The sequence below is a fragment of the Symphalangus syndactylus genome, chromosome 14, assembly GCF_028878055.3.
Source record: "Symphalangus syndactylus isolate Jambi chromosome 14, NHGRI_mSymSyn1-v2.1_pri, whole genome shotgun sequence".
NCBI lineage: Eukaryota > Metazoa > Chordata > Mammalia > Primates > Hylobatidae > Symphalangus > Symphalangus syndactylus.
In genome coordinates, this window is record NC_072436.2 from 9,756,751 (window position 1) to 9,777,568 (window position 20,818).

Below are 20,818 nucleotides of genomic sequence, written 5' to 3' on the forward strand. Positions count from 1 at the left end.
TGGGCGTCTAGAGCTGTGGGAGTGGCGCGGCGGCCCCCAGCAGCTGGCTCGGGGGCGTGGGGAGAGGCCCGGGCTGGGGGAGCCCAGTTAGGTCCGCGGCGGCCGCCGGAGGGGCTCCAGTTCGCTCCCACGGGCGGGCTGGCGGTCGGCCTCGCCGCGAAAGCTCCAGAGTGTTGGACTTTGAGTCAGTTGCCCGCCGCGGGAAGGGTCCGCACGCGCACACCCGCGACGCCGCAAGCACTGGGACCCGGAACCCGGCGCTCCCGGCCCGCGCCCGCCCCGGCGCACTCCTGTGCGGCCCGCGCCGCCCAGCGGCGCGTGACCGCCCATTCCTCCCGGGACCCCCAGCGCCCCGGCCACACCTACCCGAGCCCCGCCCCGCGGTGCAACTCCGCCGTGGCCTGCGGGTGGGCGGGCGGCAGTCGCGTCGCCCCCACCCCGCGCAGCCTTCACCTTGCCGGCATTGGCTCACCCACACGGGGCCGGGGGTTTGGAGCGGATTTGTTTTTTTAAACATTTTCCAGCAGACCACATCCCCGCCCCCCGCACATATACCCTGCACACACGCACGCACACACACACACCCGGCGCGCACACACACACGCTCCCTCCCTCCGCGCTCTACCCCTCGCCCGCCCGCCCGCCGCGCACGCAGCCGGCCCCGGCTCCCGGCTCCCGGCTCCCGGCGCCCCGCGCCCCGCGCCCCGCGCCCCGCGCCCCACCGCCGCCGCCGCCGCCGCCGCCGAGCAAAGCCGGGCTGGACTTGGAGCTGCCCATGGAGAAAGCGCCGGGCGAGATGGAGATCGAGCGCAGGGAGCGGAGCGAGGAGCTGTCCGCGGCGGAGAGGGAGGCGGTGCAGGCTCTGTGGGCCCGGCTCTATGCCAACTGCGAGGACGTGGGGGCGGCCATCCTGGTGAGGTAGGTGTCGCCCAGCCCGGCCGGGCCCTGGGCAGGGAGGGCGGCAGCGGCTCCGGGCAGAGGCGGGCTGGGCCCGGGTCCGAGCTCCAGCGCCACCTCCCCAGCCGCGAATGGGGCCGGTCCGAGGTCGGCGGGGCAGGCGGCGAGGGGCGCCTTGGGGTGAACCAAGCCTGGGTTGAGCCTTCCCTGGCTCCGGCGCGGTGCTCACCAGGATCTAGGAACAAGAGGCAGGAGAGCACCTCGGTCCCCCTCCTCTCCCCGGCCTCAGAACTCCTTGCTCGGCCAGCGACCCCAGACACCCAGCCAAGCTGTCAGACACACACATTTTTCTGGAATTTCAAAGGGAGTAGCAGGGGCTCCCCATTTTAGAGATGGGAAAACCGAGGCTCAGCCAAGAAGGGGGACAAAGAGGAGCAGACCCCTGTCTCCAGCTCAGCTGCTTGCTGGATTCAAAGCCTCTTGGAAGAACAGAGAGCAAAGAGCAGAGGTTGAGAAAGAGGAGAGCGCGGGGGGGTCCAGTGTTCCCAGCTGCCCCTTTCCTGCTGGAGGGCACGGGCCAGCAGAAGCGCCCAGGGCAGGCACAGGTGAGTGGAGAAGCAAACAGTCCCCTAGGATACAATCCCTGCTGAGTTTGGAGGGTGAGGGGAAGAAGAGAGAAGCTTCAGGAGACAGAGCCTAACCCTAAAACCTCCCACCTAGGGAGGAAATGCAGTGGCTTGGGCTTAGGGGTCATTCAGGCACTACATGCCCCCAAGAGACCCACAAACACAGAGCGCCCCGTTCTTCACACACCTAGGCTTAGAGCACACACACCGTCCTCATAGAGGTGATGTGTCCAAGCCTCGAAAGCTAGTCACTGACTCTAGCTACAAATCCATGCTGTCTTCCCACACGTGCTGGTCCCTGGGGGTGCAGGCAGAGGAGCCCCAGACCATGCTCACCCTCAAGCCCCTCTTCTTGGCAGAGGAAAGCGGTCAAATCTAGGACAGAGCAGGGCAGCCTTGTCATGTGCAGACGGGGTGAAGCCTCGCTCTGGAAGGGCAGCTTTAGTGCATCCCTGACTCCCAGGCCTGTTCCATCTCCAGCTTCTTCTTTCTGTGGCCTCTCCCAAGCCTGGGACCTACCCAGCTCCACCATGATATGCCCTGATTCCAACTCAGAAGCAGATTTTGGAGGAAAAAGAGCAGGAAGCACTTCTAAGGAGTTAGAGGAGCGCTCCTGAGAATGGGGCAGCTATCTCAGCAGCGCCCAGGCCCAGAAAGACAGCCGGGAGTGGCAGGAAGCTAAGAGGGACATTGGGATACTGGGGCCTCAGACGCTCAGAACCACCAGTCCCCACAGGTGCTGGCACCCACACAAGCACACAGTGGGTAGCAGAGCTGCAGACGTGCCAGACTGCATCCTCGGAGGGTGCCGTCAGCCGTGTGTCAGCACCTGCAGCCCACCGGCCTTGCATGCATCTGGCACACTCATGGGTCACCATGAAGAAGCAAGGCAGGGTCCTCAGGACCTTGGAGGTTTTGTGTCCCAACCCCTGCCATGTACCTGTGTGGATACATGGAGGAAGTGCTCACCATCCACATCTCGGGACACCATCGAACCTCCCCAGGAAGGAGACCAGGGTAGGGCAGATGCCAAGGGAGAAATGAAACACCAAGGCCAGGGCCATGTCTGGGCAGTCCGAGTTTTCAGCAGGGATTTCTTTCTCTCTCTACACCCCTCTTCCGGTTCCCCACTCCTGTCTCTTAGAGGGGCTAGGCCTGGGCTGGGGGAGGTCATTACCAGTGCGCTCAGGGCCCAGAGTAACCCCTCACCACTCCGACTCCACTTCTGTGTGGACTAGAGCCCAGCCCCAGGACAGCCTGGCCCAGCTTTGTCTCAGCCACTCCCTGCCAGCCCAGGTCCCACACGGCCTTGCTTTCCTTTTTGTCTCCTCCTGTCTCTGTCCAGGGCCTGGTCAGTGGGGGAAGGGGAGGAAAGGGGGATAAGGGCTCCTGAAGGTCCCTCCTCGGATCCTGGGCCCGTCAGTCTTGACACAGCGCCCTGCCTTCCCACATACAACATACACATCCTCGAGGTCAAGGCCCCAGCTGTAGCCCTCTGGCCGGCACCCTCACCTCTGCCCTCCCCACTGCGCCAGGCCAGCGCCCTCAGCCCTTATGAGCCTGCAGGGCAGGAAGGAGGCAGCTGCACTTCCACACCCCCAACCTGGAGAAGTTGCCACGTTGGTGGGGGTGGAGGAGGCGTTGCTTTCGGAGCCTGAGGCAGACCCCACACTTCCATTCCCTGCCAGGGAGGAGACCAAGAGGGAACACCCACCCTCCCTCCTGGTTGTAACTCTGACACCTTCCTCCTCACACTCAGACAGGCCTATTTCAGGCTCTCTTGGAAGCCCAGATGCCTCTGGGAGCTGAGAAACCCCCAGGGCTGGCTGTGGAGGCTCCTCCCTGGCAGCACAGACTGAGACCGGGAGGGTCTCAGGTGGAAAAACCGCAGAGCCAGGAGGAAGGAGCCAGGCACATGGGCCCCAGGGGCCACAGAACCGTGGAGGGTCTGGGTGGGGGCTCCCTGAGACTGTCATTCCTCAGGGCCACAACCCGGTGGTGGGTGTTGAGGCAGAAGACACCTGGTTACCAGGCCACGATCCCCTGGCACAGCTGTCTCTCCAGGCAGTGTAGGGAAACTGTCAAAGCGGGCCTGCCTGGGCCCCTTCCTGGTGCTGCCATCTACTTTGTTGGGCAATCTTGGACATCAATTCCTAATTCACAAGATGGGGATTAAAACAGTGCCTACCTCAGGAGACAATTGCAAGGATTCGTGAGATCATACAGTAAGTGTTCAACAAATGTTCCCTGTTGTTTCCTCATCAGTAAAATAGAGGTAATACCCGCTTAGCTGTGGCAATTAAATACAATAACAGGCCGGGCACAGTGGCTCACACCTGTAATCCCGGCACTTTGTGAGGCCGAGGCAGGCAGATCACCGGAGGTCAGGAGTTCGACACCAGCCTGGCCAGCATGGCGAAACCCCGTCTCTACTAAAAACACAAAAATTAGCCGGATGTGGTGGCGGGCACCTGTAATCCCAGCTAACTTGGGAGGCTGAGGCAGGAGAATCCCTTGAACCCAGGAGGCAGAGGTTGCAGTGAGCCAAGATTGTGCCACTGCACTCCAGCCTGGGCAACAGAGTAAGATTCTGTCTCAAAAAAAAAAAAAAGGAAGAAAAGAAAAAAGGTACAATAACATTGTAACACATCAGGCAAATATATATATCATTGTTATTATTTTGTGTCAGGGTCTTGCTGTCACCCAAGCTGGAGTGCGATGGCACCATCATGGCTCACTGCGGCCTCCAATCCTGGGCTCATGATGCGATCAGATCTTCCTGCTGCAGCCTCCCAAGTAGCTAGGACTACAGACAGGCACCACCACACCCAGCCAATTTTTTTCTTTTTTTCTGGAGACAGGCTCTCACTATGTTGCCTAGGCTGGTCTCGAACTCCTGGTCTCAAGTGATCTTCCTGCCTTGGCCTCCCAAAGTTCTGGGATTACAGGCGTGAGCCACCACACCGGCCTTTTATTATTATTATTATCATTGTTTCTTTTGATTCACGGTCTCACTCTGTCACCCAGGCTGGAGTGCAATGGCACAATCTTGGCTCCCTGCAGCCTTGACCTCCCGGGTTCAAGTGATCTTCCCACTTTAGGCTCCTGAGTAGCTGGAATCAAAGGTGTGTGCCACCACACCTGGCTAATTTTTTGTATTTTGGAGAGACAGGGTTTGCCACATTGCCCAGGCTGATCTCAAATGCCTGAGCTCAAGCAATCCACTCGCCTCAGCCTCGTAAAGTGCTAGGATTACAGGCATGAGCCACCGTGCCCGGCCATATCATTATTTTTTATTGCAATTGTAAAACCTCCAAAGTCTGAGATGCTTGTTTAAGTCCAAATTGGGTTTTTCACATTTGTCCCTCATCACAGTGCTTCTCCAGAAAATTCAATGTATTTTCAGACCCATCGCCTCACGTGTCCTCACCCGTGTATCCATGAAGCAGTGAGCGGGGGCCCTCCTCTCGCCCTTCTGCAAACAGGGAGCTTGTGAATCAGTTTGCCCAAGGTCACAGTTGGCCTCTGAGAGGGGCCCTCCTGAGTCTCCACACAGACTGTGCCCTGGTCACTGTGCAAACTTCCCCCGCCAATAGCAGCTCCACCACCAGCAGGGATGACCCGGCCAGATGCCCTCTCCGCATCTGTTCCAGCCTTCACATTTGAGACTCGACTCCTGGCCAAAGGGCTGCTTCCGCAAATTATCAGCTCTCTCTGATCACAAAGGGGACACACGAAGGGGCAGAACAACCTGGAAGAACAGGTCCAGGACGCTCCATACATTTTCTGGGGATTCACTTAAGTTATTTAAGTTCTGATTGAGTCCATGCCCACGTCTCACATGACATCCAGCCCCGACAGGGAGGGGAAGTGTAAAAGTCATTGTCGGCCGGGCGCGGTGGCTCACACCTGTAATCCCAGCACTTTGGGAGGCTGAGGCAGGCGGATCACCTGAAGTCAGGAATTCGACACCAGCCTGGCCAACATGGTGAAACCCCATCTCTACTAAAAATACAAAAAATTAGCAAGCTGGGCGTGATGACGGATGCCTGTAGTCCCAGCTACTCAGGAAGCTGAGGCAACAGAATCACTTGAACCCAGGAGGCAGAGGTTGCAGTGAGCCAAGATTGCACCACCACACTCCAGCCTGGACGACAGAGTGAGACTCCATCTCAAAAAAAAAAAAAAAGACGACTGTCATTTTCCACGCTGCAGGTCCCCAGCTAGGGCAGGGGGTCAGAGGGTGCATGAGAGCCTTGGGATCCAGTCTGACACGCTGGAAGGAGGGCAGGGAAGGTCACCTGAGTGGTGCCAATGGCCTCGGGGGCAAAGCATTTCCCCTGGGCCAGCCTGCTCCAGGTAAGGCATGTCTGACACAGGAAAAAGGTAGTAGAAAGGAATGTGGCTCACCTGAGGAACATTTTCCCAACAGTAAGTAAAGCCACTGAGCCAGGACAGGGATGATGCGAGTATAGTGGGGAATGTGGACATGAATTTGAAGAAGTGGGTGGGGAACGGTTCAGAAGAAGTCTGGAATGCCCGGTTAAGGAGTTTCACTTTGGCAGACAATAGGGAGCCATTGAATGTTTTTGAGCATGAGCATGACTTCATGAAAGCAATATTTTGGGAGAGTCAGAATAATTTCAGTCCAACTGGAGAGGATTTAATTTCAGATCAACTCATGATTCCAGAACCTGAGCTCTTACCCTCTCGGCTATGACTAGAGCAGGCCTTGAAGGGGGTGTAGAGTTTGTGAAGGAAGCAAGAAGCGAGGAAGACAGAGGCCTGGGAGACGAAGCCGCCAGCCTGACGAAGCCATCAGCCTGAGCAAGCCTGGCAGATAGACATGGCCAGACTTGGTAGGGGTGAGCCGGCTTGGCCAGAGCGAGGAGGGTCTATGCTGAGGTCTACAGATGGTAGTGAATACAGTGATGATGTGGGGGTGGGGGGCACTGGGGTCCACTTCTTCAGCCCCCACTATCCTGGCAGCTTCAGGGTGGGCCCGAGGCAGCCTCCAGCTTCAGCGACCACCCCTGTTCCTCTTGCCAGGTTCTTTGTGAACTTCCCCTCGGCCAAGCAGTACTTCAGCCAGTTCAAGCACATGGAGGATCCCCTGGAGATGGAGCGGAGCCCCCAGCTGCGGAAGCACGCCTGCCGAGTCATGGGGGCCCTCAACACTGTCGTGGAGAACCTGCACGACCCCGACAAGGTGTCCTCCGTGCTCGCCCTTGTGGGGAAAGCCCACGCCCTCAAGCATAAGGTGGAGCCCGTGTACTTCAAGGTATGCACCCTGATCTGCTGCAGAGCCCCCACCGCCCATGCGTCATGGCCACCTGCAGCTCACAGGCTCCGGGAGGGCTCCCTGGGGCAGCAGAGGTGATCCCCGGAGTGGCTGCGAGAGGGAGGAGCAGTGCCCGGCAGCAGGATGGAGGGGCTGGGTTCAGGGCAACCCTTGTCCTGAGAGCACTGGGTTCCCAAAGCTGCCAGACTGTTGCATTAGGAATGATCCTCTTGGCCACACATGGGGCGGAGGGGCCTGGGGGTTGCGGGACGCAGGGCGCCCGGGTGTTCACTCCCCCTTCCTTCCTCTCTTTGCCCCCAGATCCTCTCCGGGGTCATTCTGGAGGTGGTCGCCGAGGAATTTGCCAATGACTTCCCACCTGAGACGCAGAGAGCCTGGGCCAAGCTGCGTGGCCTCATCTACAGCCATGTGACCGCTGCCTACAAGGAAGTGGGCTGGGTGCAGCAGGTCCCCAACGCCACCACGTGAGGAGGCGGGTGAGGGTGGGCTGGGCAGCCTCCCCGCCATGTCCTCTGCTGTCCCCGAGGTCTCCCATCTCTCCTGGGGCCCTGGGGCTGACCACCTGGGCAGGCACACTTGAGGCAGGCCAACCCTGGGGTCTGACATGTAAGAACAGGCATAATAGGAAAAGGCCTTCAAGATGGCTCCCCTGTGACTTCAGGCTGCGCAGAGCCATAAGCCCTGAGCAAAATTCCTCCCAAAGAGCCTTCCCCTCTCCTAGAGCCAGGGAGAGCTCAGAGCACCCAAAGCCACAGCTGCCCAGGCAGAGAGGCACCAGAGGCTCCTGGCGGGAAGGTCCGATCATCAGGCTCAGGGGCAGCCCAGGTCAGCCCAGCCACTTCCTCCCTGGGTGCCAATCACAAGGGGCTGTTTTTTCATCTCATGCCGACTGGTGCTGCTAAATGCCCTCTGCCTCAATAGGGCTAGAGCCAGGAGGATCACGAGGACACATACACACACACACACACACACCCCAGCCCACGAGGGCGCTACATGGGTGTCACTCACACGCACACAAGCAGGGGGATGTTTACTTCCAGGCTGACCTGGAGGCTGGGCTTCCAGTTCTGGGCCCAGGAGGTGGCTCAAGGAGGGTGGCCGGCCTCTGTGACTCCTGCTGACTCGGAGCGTGAGGGGAGGGCTAGCCCCGAGACGTGGCGGTTGGGAACACTCGGCCTCCCTGGGCCCCCAAGGGGAGGCTGACTCTGGGAGCTGAATGGAGAGGCGGAGGCAGGGCTGGAGTAGGAAGGAGCGAGAGGAGCGGAGGCGGGAATGGGAAGCAGAGGTCAGCCAGCAGCCCGGGACACGTGTGGTAGAGAAACATTCCCAGCAGTTTCCCATGGAAAAGGCGGCGTCTCCCGCCGGGCTCCGCACGGGCCCCCAAGACTGCCGGCCCTCCTGTTCACAGGCACAGCTCCTGGAGGAGGTCCCCTGAGGGCAGCTGGGGACGCCAGGCCTCCTGCCCTTCCTGCTGCTGACCACACTGGCCCCGGGCTGGCTCCTGCTCCCCTCCCCCCTCTCCCCTCAGCACCACCCCAAGAGAGTGGAGTCCTCGGGAACTGCTGGCTGGAGCCAAGCCAACTCCAGATGTGCACAGCTGGGCCCCGGCCTGCCTGAGACCTGGAAGTCAATGGGAAACAAGCAGACGTTGGCCCACCAGAGGAGGGCACTGGCAGAGTGTGGAGAGCTGTGGTTGCCCCATCACCCCCCACCAGCTGTCACCCAGAGGGTCCAGGGAAAAGACGGGAAGAGGAGGGGAGGGGGCTTGCTTGCCCTCCCACCCCTCTCCCCAGGCAGGCTCTGCTGCCAAAGATGAGTTTGTTTACAGCCAGGACACAAGACTTCCTGCTTCCAGAGAAAAGGGCTTTTTTATAAGGGCCAAGAGGGACTGGAAAGGGCTGGCCGGGCGCGAGCCCCAGTGAATCAGAAACACATGGCCCAAGTTCCCCAGCACGCTGCCCGTCCTGCCCTCCCCACCCTGCCCTAGGGACTGAGATCTCTCCAAACCCCAAACATTTTGAAACGGCCGAAGTCTCCTCCTCCGCCCACGTCTGCTCTTTGTGGACTGAATGGAGATGGGCTACCGTGGAAACTGGCACCCCATGAGGGTTAGCGCCCAGCTGTCAAGTGGTGGGGTGGTCCCCTCATCCCTTTACATCCTCTAGCCCACCCCTAGTGTTCCTGGCCTGAGCCTGCAGAGCCTCCCTGCTGCCAGGGTCCCCATGGGCTTGAGGGTAGGATGGAGTTACAGAGCAGAGTCCTAGAAGGCCCTCGCCCAACTTCTCTTATCAGGGAAGCAGGGGTGGGCCAGGCGCCACTGTTTATTGAGCCGTCTCTGCTCCAGGGTGTGCGCCTTTGCGTGGGTGGGGGCGGGGAGGGGTGCGCAATGATTGCAGCGGGGGCTGTGTGTACCGAGAATACCAGAATACAGATGGGTGGCCCGAGGAGGGACGAGACAGGCCCGACAGAATGCGCCACGTTTCAGAATTAATGGAAAAAGAGCTCATATTGGTATCGTGCTTTGCAGTTTGTGAAACACTTTTTTACCCAGTTTATGTCACAAGACAGACATTATTCACATTTTAGAGAAAACGATCCGGAGCCCCCACGGACCAGTAGACTTGCCTGAGATCGCACAGCAGGTTCGAGGCAGGACGGAGACTAGAACTTGGGTCTCACGGTTGCTTTCAACTGCACTGTGCCGGGCATCTTGGCAGGAAGTGAGCCTCACCAGCCCCAGGTCTTCCCCCTTTCCCCAGAGGGTCCTTCCCTGCCTCTGGTAACATATGTCCTTCCCTTCCTATCTCGTCCACAGCCCACCGGCCACACTGCCCTCTTCGGGGCCGTAGGACCCCTCCCTCCACCCCTCTCCCTGGCAGCACCTTGAGCAGAAGGCCGAGTTCCGAAGACCCTCCTTGACGCTCCATTTCTGGGTGCCAAGGAAGCTGGAGGAATCCCCGACTCAACTTCCCCCAAGGAGGCCTCTGTGGGGGCCACGGTCCCCCCCTGGAGCTGCCGGGAGGCGGCGCTGGCTGCCTGGATGCTGACCCCAGCGCGGCGGGCAGGGTGGGGGACCCGTCCTCCTCGCAGAGCGGGGCCCACTCTTCTTAGCTTTTCTACTCACTGTTGGAGAGAGACCTAGCTGAGCGGCTGGCAGGAAGCGGGACCGGTCTAGGAGTCCCTTAGGGAATAAACCAGCCCCGTTTCTATCAGCCCGGCCAGCATGCAGGTCTCCACATCACCATCTAGAGTATCCCGCACACATCTACCATATATACAGATATATTCTATATACGAGCTATATATAAATATATATATACATATATATACACACATACATATCTAGAATGCATATCTGCGGGGCCCAGAAGCCTCGGTTTGGCCCACCTGTGATTGGGCAGGGAGGGGTTCCAGTTGTGCAGAGAACAGAGTGTTCTGGCAGCGCAGAGGACCTGGGCCTGGAGGGGCAGGGCTGGGGCAACCCGGCTTGGCAGCAAAGCGCAGCCCTTTCTCAGACCAGCTCCCCACATTCCTGAATCCCACTTCCAGGCAGAAAGGAGTGGGCTCCCCTACTCCCTCAGAGGAATTGACTCACCGACTGCCCTAGAATGGGCAGGGGCAGAGTGAAGTTCTGGATGGGATGATTGCACTGGGGGAGGGGCCTCAGTCCAGAAACCTCGACCGACAGCTCCACCTGCCTTGGCCACCAGGGCAGCCCCGGGGGATCCGGGCTGCTGGGCAGCAGGTCGGCGGGACCACATGCCTAGGTCTCACCCTCAGCTCCGAGGGCCGAGGGCTTTCCCCACCCCACCCTCCTCCTGGCCGGCAGTCGGCCCCGTCTATTCATCTGCGTCAGGCTTGCCAGGGGGGCCCCCCATGTGTGCCCCTTGGTCACGTGTATCGTCTTCAAGGATGTTTTGCTGCTGTGGCTACTATGCCTGTGTCCCCTCCTGGCCCATCCTCATCTTCATCTGTGTAACTGCCTGTCCTCCTTTTCTAGTTTCTGATGTTTGTAACCAGACCCAGCTGTGTCATTAAACAGACCCGTTCTTGCTGTACCCGTGCACACTTGTGCAGTCTCTTCCTGCCACCTGCCCTCACCTCTGTCCCCCATCCCTGGTTCCGGGCTCAGGCCTTTTTCTTGAAAAGTCCTCCCCTGACCTCCCACACCAAGGGCACCCCATCCCCTGTCCTACACCAACGGCACCCCATCCCCTGTCCTACACCAACGGCACCCCATCCCCTGTCCCATACCAAGGGCGCCCCATCCCCTGTCCCGCACCAAGGGCGCCCCATCCCCTCTCCCGCACCAAGGGCGTCCCATCCCTTGTGTCTCACCTTTGGCTCCCCCTGGGCCTCTCTCTAAATTGGGGATTAAGATTGCTGTCGGTTCCTCACCTGGTTCATCAGGAACACAGGGCTGGAAACTGGAACTGGGGTTTTGTGGGGGCTGGGGGAGGTCAGCCTTGTTAAAAGGTCAGGAGGCAAGGCCAGGCGCGGTGCCTCACACCTGTAATCCCAGCACTTTGGGAGGCCGAGGCTGGCAGATCACTTGAGGTCAGGAGATCAAGACCATCCTGGCCAACATGGTGAAACCATATCGATACTAAAAATAGAAAAATTAGCCAGGCGTGGTGGCGCGCACCTGTAGTCCCACTACTCAAGAGGCTGAGGCAGGAGAATCGCTTGAACCCAGGAGGCGGAGCTTGCAGTGAGCCCAGATCGCACCACTGCACTCCAGCCTGGGCGACAGAGCAACACTCAGTCTCAAAAAAAAAAAAAAAAAAAAAAAAAAAAAAAAAGTCAGGAAGTTTTTAAGATTTGGTTCTGGAAATCTCCCCCCAGCAAGGGTACAATAGGGACGAAGGAATCAGAGGTGAGATATCCAGACAGAAGGGCCCTGTTTGTCCCAGTTCTTTAGTGATAGAGCCAAGGATTGAACCTTGACCTTCTTTTTTTTTTTTTTTTCCAGATGGAGTTTCCCTGTTGTTGCCCAGGCTGGAGTGCAAGAGTGCAATGGCACAATCTCGGCTCACCACAACCTCTGCCTCCTGGGTTCAAGCGATTCTCTTGCCTCTGTCTCCCAAGTAGCTGGGATTACAGGCATGTGCCACCACGCCTGGCTAATTTTTGTATTTTTTAGTAGAGACGGGATTTCAGTATGTTGGCCAGGCTGGTCTTGATCTCCTGACTTCAGGTGATCCGCCCACCTCGGCCTCCCAAAGTGCTGGGATTACAGGCGTGAGCCACTGCGCCTGGCCTGAACCTTGACCTTCTAGACCTGAACACCGGAGGCTGCACACAGGCAGAGCTGAGGGCCTGGCCCTGCTGCTCAAGTTACATGTGGTGGATCAGCCCTTGGGTGTTTGAGAGAGGAAGGCTGCTTTCATCAGCCTTAAACCCCCAACACCTTCCCTGAGCTCTGAGCTCCCAGACCCCTTCCCCAGCCCTCTATCCCTCACCCCATAGTCTACTGGGTCAGGCCTGCCCAGTCCCCACCCGATGATGGAGGCGGCGGCAGCAGCAGTTCCCTGAGAAGGGACCAGGAGGTCACCAGCTCCGGGTGGGCTGCAGGAGAAGCAGGAAACAGCCTCTGCCCCTTGGGAGTCCTGCGGGCTGCCTGGGAAGACTCAGCTGACACGCAGGAGGAGTCTTGTCTCCCAGACCATGAACTCCTTAAGTGCAGCCGCCGCCTTTGTCTCCTGGGCCTGGTACAGGGGAGGAACTAAGTAGAAATCCAAAGAATCAGTAAATAACCACTCTTAGAAAGCAAGACAAGTACCCGGCACGGGCCAAGAGTGAGCTGTGTGAACTAAAACAGTGCAGGGCAGAGAGGACAGTGCGGGCCCAGCCTTTCCAGGGAGGCAATGCCAAAAGACAGCGTGCTGGCTCTGGGCCCAGACTCCATCTCTCACTGCTATGTGACTTTGGGCAAGTCACGCAGCCTTTCTGAGCCACAGTCACCTCTAACTTATGCGGTCTCTTCCTGCCTCATGTTCACTGCAGGAGTGAACATGAAGCCTTGCCTTGCAAGGCAGCTACGAGGAGGAGGAGGATGGATGCCACAGTGCAGGGGACAGTGACTGTCAGGCCATCAGGGCCACGTCAGAAGGCAAAGGAAAAGAAATAGAAGGAAACAGCTGGGCGCGGTGGCTCACACCTGTGATTCCAGCACTTTGGGAGGCCGAGGCAGGCGGATCACTTGAGGTCAGGAGTTCGAGACCAGCCTTGCCAACATGGTGAAACCATGTCTCTACTGAAACTCTGTTTCTACTAAAAATATAAAAATTAGCCAGGTATGATGGCGGGCACCTGTAATCCCAGCTACTCGGGAGGCTGAAGGAGGAGAATCACTTGAACTCAGGAGGAGGAGGTTGTAGTGAGCCGAGATCGCGCCATGGGACTCCAGCCTGGGCGGCAGAATGAGAGACTCCATCTCAAAAAAAAAAAAAAAAAAGAAAAGAGGCCGGGCACGGTGGCTCATGCCTGTAATCTCAGCACTTTGGGAGGCTGAGGCAAGAGGATCACGAGGTCAGGAGTTCGAGACCAGCCTGGCCAACATGGCAAAACCCCATGTCTACTAAAAATACAAAAATTAGCCGGGCGTGGTGGCAGGCGCCTGTAATCCCAGCTACACGGGAGGCTGAGGCAGGAGAATCACTTGAACTCAGGAGGCAGAGGTTGCAGTGAGCCAAGATTGTGCCATTGCACTCCAGCCTGGGCAACAAGAGCAAGACTCCGTCTCAAAAAAAATAAATAAATAAAATAAGGAAAGGAAAGAAAAGAAATAGAAGGAACTCAGGAGAGCTTCCAAGTCCTGAGCCCAGGGCCCCCGGTGGACCCAGGCAAGCCAGAGCTGGAACCAGAGCCAGTGGGGGTCACAGGGCCATGGGCCATAGGGACTGTCAGAGGAAAAGGGGCATCTGAGGTCAGGGGTGAGGGAGACCATCCGGGAAGAAAGGCCCCCCTCCTCATTTCACACCACTTGGCTTGAGAATGGTGAAGGGGCTTCTGAACTCAACAAAACTGGAATCCTTCAAGAATGTGGCCCTTCTGGAAGGTTCTCCCTGCTCTCCATTCCCAATAGAGGGGACACTGTCAATTAGAGAATCAGCCAGACCCGGGCTGGGGATGCTACTTGGACCTGGGACAAACATGATACCCCAGAGGCCTTGCTGAGGGAAGGCGTGGTATTCTGGGTGGGCTCTGCCTGGGTGCAGAGGACTAGTGGGTAAGGAGCAACGTCTGAGCTTTGGTTTTGTTCTCTACACCCCGAGTTAGCTATCTCGCCCAGGAGCTGAGCAAGTGGGTCAGCTCCCCGGGCGAGCTGGGGCTGTGAGCGACGTGGGTGTCAGGAACCGGGGTGCACGGCGGCTTCTTCCCTGGCAAAACGGTCCTCGCGGTGCTGCCCCACAGCGTCCCCTGCTGGCCGCGGAGGGACCCTCACCCGGGAGCCGCCTTCTGCCCCGCGGACCCCGTTACCTTCCTGGGATGACCACTTCCTCCCTCGCTTTCCGGGGCTGCAGCCGCGCCGTAGCCTGAGACCAAGGAAGCTGGAGGAATCCCTTCCCAGTTTATTTGCAGGAGAAGGAAGTGGGGGATTCTCTGTGCAGCCTTGTACACACTCAGGAAAATGTCACCCCCAGAGTTGGAACCAAGTGGGAAAAGTGAATAAATGGTCAATTTTTTTTTTAAGAACGCCTGTAATCCCAGCACTTTGGGAGGCCGAGGTGGGAGAATTGCCTGAGCACAGGAGGTCAAGGCTGCAGTGAGCTGTGATGGTGCTACTGCACTCTGGCCTGGACAATAGAACGAGACCCCATCTCAAAACATAAAGTAAAATGATTTTTTCTGAGCCGGGCACAGTGGCTCACCCCTGTAATCCCAGCACTTTGGGAGGCCTAGGGGGGAAAATCATGAGGTCAGGAAATCAAGACCACCCTGGCTAACACAGCGAAACCCTGTCTCTACTAAAAATACAAAAATTAGCCAGGCGTGGTGGCACGATCCTGTAGTCCCAGCTACTGGGGAGGCTGAGGCAGGAGAATCTCTTGAACCCGGGAGGGGGAGGTTGCAGTGAGCTGAGATCATGCCACTGCACTCCAGCCTGGGCGACGCAGCGAGACTCCATCTCAAAAACAAAAAAGTAAAATGAATTTTTCTTTATCATTAATATTTTTGTTTTAACATTGATTTTTTTAAGTATTGTATTTCAATATTATTTCTCTTGATTACTAGGCCCCTTAAATTTTGGGCCCCAGGCCAGCACCTCACTCGCCACACCCTGTTCCAGGTTCTGTCTTATTGTAGTGTCTTATTGTAGCACGTTCAAGGGACCTCAGCCAAAGAACACTCATTTTTAAATCTTATGTATTTATTTATTAGAGACACTGTCTGGCTCTGTTGCCCAGGCTGGAGTGCAGTGTCGCGATCACAGCTCACTGCCACCTCAAACTCCTGGGCTCAAGCGATCCTCCCTCCTCAGCCTTCCAAAGTGCTGATATTATAGACATGAGCCACTGTGCCCAGCACACACTCTTCTTGACTCCAGAAAGTTGCCCCACCCACCTACAGGGCAGCAGGTTTCATAGTTGCTCATTGGATGCCTTTGGTAAAAGAATTGATTGCAGCACGGTATGAGTTTGGACTTGGCCCTTAGGGCTGAAGACACTGGGGCAGGAGCTTTTGGTGGCAAGGAGCAAAGGCCTATTTGGGCTCCCAAAGTAAGGGTGGGGAGGCTGGGCACGGCGGCTCACGCCTGTAATTCCAGCACTTTGGGAGGCCGAGGCGGGAGGATCACCTGAGGTCAGGAGTTTGATACCAGCCTGCCCAATACGGTGAAGCCCGTCTCTACTAAAAATACAAAAAAATTAGCCAGGCGTGGTGGTGGGCGCCTGTAATCCCAGCTACTCAGGAGGCTGAGGCACGAGAATCACTTGAACCCAGGAGACAGAGGTTGCAGTGAGCCAAGATGGCACCAGTGAACTTCAACTTGGGCGACAGAGTGAGACTGTCTCAAAAAACGAACAACAACAACAACAACAACAAAAAACAGAAAACAAAATGAGGGTGGGGAGTGCACAGTAAACGGGAGTCCAGTCTCTGGGGATCAGGGAAAGCCACATGACCCAGCCTTGCTGGAAGCAGAGACCGGCGCAGCTGCCCAGGAGCCTGGGAACTGAACAGCAGACTAGGGGAAGGCAGCTCCCGGCCCAACCATCTCCTGACCCTCTGATAATTATCAGGGCCCCCATTGTCTTTTGCGCACCCCCACTGCAGCCTTAAGTCCCTGGAACCCCACTCATGTTGGGCGGGCTTCTCCACTTTCCCTTCCTTCCATCACGGAGGGACCAGGTCTCAATCTCCTCTGTGAAAAAACGCTGTAGAAACACTGCTGGATCCAGCCTTTCTCAGCGGCTGGGGCGGACAAAGCTCTCATTGGAGGCCACCCTGTAAGCCTGCCTGGGGCCCACCTGGGGTCTGATCAGCCCCGGCCATGTGGTCCAGAAACTGCCCCCTACTACTGCACCAGTACCAAGGTCCCATTTCACTATTTCCTGGGGAAGCACAGAGACATTATCCCCGGGGTCTCACTCTGTCGCCCAGGCTGGAGTGCGGTGGCGAAATCTCGGCTCACTGTAACCTCCACTTCCTGGGCTCAAGCAATCCTCCCACCTCAGTCTCCCAAGTAGCTGGGACTATAGGGACGCGCCACCATGCCTGGCTAGTATTTTTTGTAGAGATGGGTTTTCGCTGTGTTGCCCATGCTGGTCTTAAACTATTAGGCCCAAGCGATCCACCCTCCTCGGCCTCCTAAAGTGCTGGGATTACAGGCGTGAGCCACTGTGCCTGGCAGTTTTAACTTCTTGATCATAGGTCCTCTCCGCCCCCACCCCACAGCAACCAGTTGCGGTCCTGCCGGCCTGTCCTTTGTTCCTTCCGCTGCCCTGGTTGCTTCAGGCCTAAGCCCGGGGTGGCCTCCGTGCCTTCCCCAGTCCACCCTGCACAGGCCGCCAGCTCTGTGGCCACCACTGCTCCTGTTCCGGGATCTCCAGTGGCTACAAGTCACCTCCCAAAGACAGTCCGAGCGCCTCAGCCATCGAGGGCCCCATGACCTGGCGCCAACACACTTCCCTGGTCTTACCTGGCACGTTCTGCATCACAGATTTGGCTTCCACTAGCTCCCGGTCTCTGCTCACTCGCCCCCAGGGTCTCCACCGCTGCTCCGCACCCTCTTTCCCAGAACCTTCCTGACGCCCCTTCTGGACAAGCCCCCTCCTCTGTGATGTCCACGCCCATGTACACAACCTCCCTCTTCTCTCATGGAGGGGTTTGAGAGGAGAAACAGGACCTCATTTAGTCTCTTTTTTTTTTTTTTTGGAGATGGAGTCTCACTCTGTTGCCCAGCCTGGAGAGCAGTGGTGCGATCTCGGCTCACTGCAACCTCCGCCCACTGGGTTCAAGCAATTCTTCCACCTCAGCCTCTCACATAGCTGGAATTACAGGTGATGCCACTGCACCTAGCTAGTTTTTGTAGTTTTAGTAGAAACGGGGTTTTACCATGTTGGCCAGGCTGGTCTCAAACTCCTGACCTCATAGGTCAGGATCCTCCCGCTTCACCCTCCCGAAGTGCTGGGACTACAGGCATGAGCCACCTTGCCCGGCCAGTCTCTTTTTAAATAATAGTGATGGAGTCTCACTACGTTGCCCAAGCCAGCCTGGAACTCCTGGGCTTAAACGATCCTCCCACCTCTGCCTCTCAAGTAGCTGGGAATACAAACAGGAGCCACCACGCCCAGTTTAATGTGATTTACTGATGGATGGGATGTGAGGGGTGAAAGAGAGGACAGTTGAGGAGGACTCCAGGGCTTCTGGCCTGTTTAACTTGGCAAACGGAGTCTCCACTTTCGAGGGGAAATAGCCAGGGGAGAGGAGGCTTTGGCAGAGGTTCCGCTTCGTCCGCACGAAGCGTGAGGGGTCCGGGAAGCAGCCGGAGGCTCCAGCCTGAATCAGGACAGAGATGTCAGGGCTGGGATTTAAATTTGGGATTGGATGAGCTCACTGAGAAAAGAATGTGGGAAGAAAAGAGGGGCGAGGACAGAGCCCTGCAGCCATCAGCCCTGAGTCCGGAATAAAGGGATCAGGGAGAGGGAGGATCGGGAGAGGGAGGATTAGGAAGGGGGAGGATCAGCGAGATGGGGGGATAGGAAGGATCAGGCAGAGGGGACACCAGGGAGGGGCGGCTGAGGGAGAAAGGGGACTAGGGACAGGGCAAGGAGAGGGAGGACCAGGGAGAGAGGGAAGCAGGGGGATGGGACGCCAGGTGGAGGAAGGATGTGGGAGGGAAGCCAGGGGGATAGGGGATCAGAAGGAGGAGGTCAGTGGGAGGGAGGCTGGGGGAGGGGGCATCACGGAGAATAGGGGCCAGGGAGGGGGAGGAAAACCAGGAGGCTGCAAGGAGAGCATTTTGGGGCAGTGGGCAGCTGTGTGGGCTCTCTGCTTAGGTCCAGAGCAGTTGAGGACAGATGGCAGGGTGGTGCCCAGGATCGTGACCTGGCTGGTTCAGAGACTGGAGGGGAGAGGTCTGGGTGGGAAGTATGGGTAAAGGATGGTGGTCAGGGAGAGATAGGAGGCTCAGGTGCAGGAGGACATGGGGTCAGGAGAGGGAGATGACAGCCCCTCTGTGTGGCCTGATCCCTGACAGACAGAGAGAGAGAGAGATAGAAAGAGAGAGAGAGAGAGAGAGATGGCAATGCAGGGGACCAGGAGGTGGGGGCAAGACTGCTGGAGGGAAGTCCTCAAAAAGAAAAGGAGGGGATATTGGCTGGGTGTGATGGCTCACACCTGTAATCCCAGCACTTTGGGAGGCCAAGGTGGGAAGGTCGAGAGGTCAGGAGTTCGAGGCCAGCCCTGGCCAATATGGTGAAAGCTCGTCTCTACTAAAAATACCAAAATCAGCTAGATGTGGTGGTGCACGTATGTAATCCCAGCTACTCAGGAGGCTGAGGCAGGAGAATCACTTGAACCGGGGAGGCGGAGGTTGCATGAGCTGAGATGGCACCATTGTACTCCAGCCTCTGACAGAACAAGACTCCATCTCAAAAAAATAAAAAATAAAAAAAAAACAAAAAAAAAGAGGGGATGTCTTCATCCATCTGAGCTTCCCTAACAATGTTCCATAAACCAGGTGCCTGGACTGCTTATACACAATAGAAATGTATTTCACATGGTTCTGGAGGCTGGGAGGTCCAAGACCAAGGAGGCTTCTAGTTGGTGTCTGGTGAGGACCCACTTGCTTGTCCACAGAGGGCACCTTCTCACTGTCCTCACCTGGTGGAAGGGCAAGGGTCTCTCTGAGGGGCCTCTTTTATAAGGGCACTAATCCCATTCGTGAGGACACCCTAATGACCTAACTCCCTTCCAAAGTTCCCCCCTCCTAACACCATCACCTGGGGGTTAATTGCAACATGTGAATTATCTGGGAGACACAGACTTCAGACTCTAGCAGGGGGATGGCCTTAAAGGGCCTGCCTGGGAAGGGGGAGGTGGGCTCTGCCACAGCTGGAAGACATGCAACAAGCGACGAGAGACGGTGGTAGCCACCCCAGCTGGTGCTTCCCAACTCCGTGAGACAGTACCTGACCCGAGAGGCCAGGGCTGTGGGGTACCTGGGGAGGTCTGAGGAGAGAAGGGCGCACCAGCGGTCCAACAGCAGGCAGGACTGGGTTTGCTGTGGACAGTGGTGGACTGGCCAGGGAATGGCATGTGGTACTGAGCCGTGCACCACAAACTGGAAGCAAGAGCAGCCCCTGCCAGGTGACTTTCTCCTTCAGAGCACAGAAAGTTCCTGCGAGGCCGGGGTGTCCTGAATTACTGGGCCTCACAAGGCGGGTGAGTGCATAAGTCACATGGGCGGGATGATACACTCACCGCCCAGAGCGCCATCCAGCTACTATGAGCGCATCAGTCTCCTTGCCCAACCTCAGCGGCCGTTCCTCTGGGGGAAAACAGGCCCAACCCCAAACAGGGACCTGAAGGGCCCATGCCCATCCCTGCCTCCCCTGAGCCTTTTCTGTAGTGAAGGTAGGAGGGGTGGGGGTGGGGGTGAGATCAGTGAGTCTTTGACTTTGTCTAAGTCCAAAAACAGAAAGTAAATACTGTTCATTGTCCAAAACAATAGCAATAATTTTCTGTTTAAAAAAATTTTTCTTTTACAAAAATTAGCTGGGCATGGTAGCGTGCACCAGTAGTCTCAGCTACTCAGGAGGTCGAGGTGGGAGGATCTCCTGAGCCCAAGAAGTCGAGGCTACAGTGAGTCATGATCATGCCACTGTACTCCAGCCTGGGTGACAGAGCAAGACCCCATCTTAAAAAAAAAAAAAAAAATTAAACACTGCTCTCCAGCCTGGGCGACACAGAGAGACCCCATCTTAAAAAAACAAAAAACAAACAAACAAACAAAATCTTTTTTTTTTCCGAGACAGAGTCTGGCTCTGTTGCCCAGGCTGGAGTCCAGAGGCGTGATCTTAGCTCACTGCAACCTCCGCCTCCCAGGTTCAAGTGATTCTCCTGCCTCAGCCTCCCGAGTAGCTGGGATTACAGGCACTGGCTACCACGCCCAGCTAATTTTTGTATTTTCAGTATAGATGTGGTTTCACCATGTTGGCCAGGCTGGTCTCGAACTCCTGACCTCGTGATCTGCCCAACTTAGCTTCCCGAAGTGCTGGGATTACAGGTATGAGCCACTGCGCCTGGCCAAAAAATTCTTTAACAGTTTTTTGTTTTTGTTTTTGTTTCAGAGACAGGTTCTCACTCTGTCTCCCAGGCTGGAGTGCAGGGGTGCAAACAGGGCTCACTGCAGCCTTGACCTCCAGGGCTCAGCCATCCCCCCACCTCAGCCTCCTGAGTAGCTGAGACTACAGGCATACATACACCACGGTGCCTGGCCTTATACATAGTTTTGAAGTAGCATTCCTGGGGATTCTATATGATT

General features: G+C 57.1%; 1 protein-coding gene across 2 annotated transcripts; it reads left to right on the forward strand.

Annotated features, from left to right (window-relative positions):
- The first annotated feature begins 372 nt into the window (after positions 1-372).
- Positions 373-10,883, forward strand: CYGB (cytoglobin). 2 transcript variants are annotated; one of them, XM_055242207.2, is made up of 4 exons: positions 373-918; positions 6,573-6,804; positions 7,126-7,289; positions 9,641-10,883. In XM_055242207.2, exons 1-4 carry the CDS (start codon positions 776-778, stop codon positions 9,672-9,674), a joined length of 573 nt encoding a protein of 190 aa, XP_055098182.1. In that variant the 5' UTR covers positions 373-775; the 3' UTR covers positions 9,675-10,883. The 2 variants fall into 2 exon arrangements, with proteins under 2 accessions (XP_055098182.1, XP_055098183.1); XM_055242208.2 differs by having other exon boundaries at positions 717-918; positions 7,126-7,301.
- The last annotated feature ends 9,935 nt before the right edge of the window (positions 10,884-20,818 follow it).

Coding starts and splice junctions, on each gene's coding strand:
- CYGB (XM_055242207.2), top strand. CDS start 776: ATGGAGAAAGCGCCGGGCGAGATGGAGATCGAGCGCAGGGAGCGGAGC. Junction 6,805..7,125: donor TGGAGCCCGTGTACTTCAAG/GTATGCACCCTG, acceptor CTTTGCCCCCAG/ATCCTCTCCGGGGTCATTCT. Junction 7,290..9,640: donor CAGGTCCCCAACGCCACCAC/GTGAGGAGGCGG, acceptor TCTCGTCCACAG/CCCACCGGCCACACTGCCCT.